Genomic DNA, 1,837 nt, shown 5'->3' on the forward strand with positions numbered 1-1,837 from the left:
CGAGGGAATCGAACGTTTATAGCACATGTTATAATGAATTCTACTCGATACTTATTTGTGTTATATACGTTCATGTTATAATATGGTGTTTACATTGTTTTCTTTGTTTCTGAGGCAACAAATTTGTTTTTTTTTTATAAAAAAATTGTCATTGTTTTGCAAGAAAAATTTGTCATTTATTTACTCATTATAGTATTAGACGGGCCGTATTTACTTTTAATCTGACCTTTGTTATTAAAGGTTAGATAGTTATGAACTTCTAGAGGCATATACTTTTTTTTTTAGGATAAACTCGTAAATCAGTCAATATAGAGGAGGCTACAAATAACGGAACAATTTCAGTACCCCATACACACTCAGTACTAGAGAAAATAAAATTAGCTAAAAAGTAGGCGACCATATTCCCATTCTAGGAATATGAGACCATAGACCCCCCCCCCCCACCAAAAACAAAAAAAAAAAAACAACCCCCCCCCCCCCCAAAAAAAAAAAAAAAAAAAAAAAAAAAAAAAAACTGATTTTATGAAACAATTTTTTAAATTTGTTGTTATATTATTTTAGTTTTGGTAAATTAAATAATATATTTGATTATTTTATTTTGCAGAGGGAGCTTGTGGGTATGGTGATCTCTTCAAACAAGGGTATGGCCTTGAAACCACAGCACTAAGCACAGCCCTCTTCAACAATGGAAAAGCTTGTGGTGCATGCTTTGAGATTAAGTGTGTCAACGAGCCACAATGGTGCATTCCCAATGCCGGTTCTATTATTGTAACTGCAACAAACTTTTGCCCTCCAAACTACAGCAAGCCAGACGGCAACTGGTGCAATCCGCCACAAAGGCACTTCGACTTGTCCATGCCAATGTTCCTCAAAATAGCTCAATATCGGGCCGGGATAGTCCCCGTAGCGTACCGGCGCGTGCCTTGTGCTAAACAAGGCGGGGTCAAGTTCGAGATCAAGGGAAACCCCTGGTGGATTCTTGTCTTGTTGTACAATGTTGGAGGTGCTGGTGACGTTTCTTATGTCCAAATTAAGGGCTCCAACACTAACTGGCTGCCAATGTCGCGCAATTGGGGGCAAAATTGGCAGGCGGGAGGCACCTTAGTAGGGCAAAGCTTGTCGTTCCAAGTCACTACCAGCGATGGAAAAACGATACAGTTCAACAATGTCACCCCGGCAAATTGGCAATTTGGCCAAACTTATGAGGGAGGAAGCAACTTTTGATTAATTAATGTGCATCAACTAGTGCTGTATAATTTGTTGCCCCTTTAGTTTACCAGGAAAAAATATTGTCACTTTAGTATTTTTAAATTATTGGAATTTTGATTGTTTGAGAATAAGATGTTCCTTTCATGTGTATTACATGAGTGTGGGGATTATTAATATTTGTTATCCATTAATGAAGTGAGTTATTATCGTAATTTGTTTGATTACAAGTTTTGCTTGACAAATCCCAAACCTCATCTGGATGCATTATGTTCATGATCTCATTGTAGTTATCAATTTGTTTATGAATGAAGTAAAGAAAAATGAGCAAAACACACGAACATTAGTCATTTATAGCTGTGAGAAGTAAAGAAAAACGTTAAGCACGACTAGAAGGAAAGTGGAGTTTCGTTCTTAGCCCACGTCTCGGAATTTTTACTTGCCATTTAGCTTAGAAAAACATAATCGAGTAAAAGGAAATGGTTAGAACCTGAGAGAAATTTTATGCCAGCTTGAATGCATTGGTGGAGGATGAAGATAGAGAGTTGAGTTACACAATATATATAAAACATAGAAGAGCAAATATATATATATATATATATATATAGTGGGGTCAAATCCATCTGTGCTT

At 36.4% G+C, this 1,837-nt stretch overlaps 1 protein-coding gene across 1 annotated transcript; it reads left to right on the forward strand.

Annotated features, from left to right (window-relative positions):
• Positions 1 to 604: 604 nt before the first annotated feature.
• On the forward strand, positions 605 to 1,224 carry LOC112090940 (expansin-A23-like; the record flags this gene model as incomplete). Its single annotated transcript, XM_024163409.1, has 1 exon — positions 605 to 1,224. A coding segment is annotated over one exon (620 nt), but the record flags the coding sequence as incomplete, so codon positions are not given.
• Positions 1,225 to 1,837: the final 613 nt, after the last annotated feature.

The sequence above is a fragment of the Morus notabilis genome, unplaced genomic scaffold, assembly GCF_000414095.1.
Source record: "Morus notabilis unplaced genomic scaffold, ASM41409v2 Scaffold10483, whole genome shotgun sequence".
Lineage (NCBI taxonomy): Eukaryota > Viridiplantae > Streptophyta > Magnoliopsida > Rosales > Moraceae > Morus > Morus notabilis.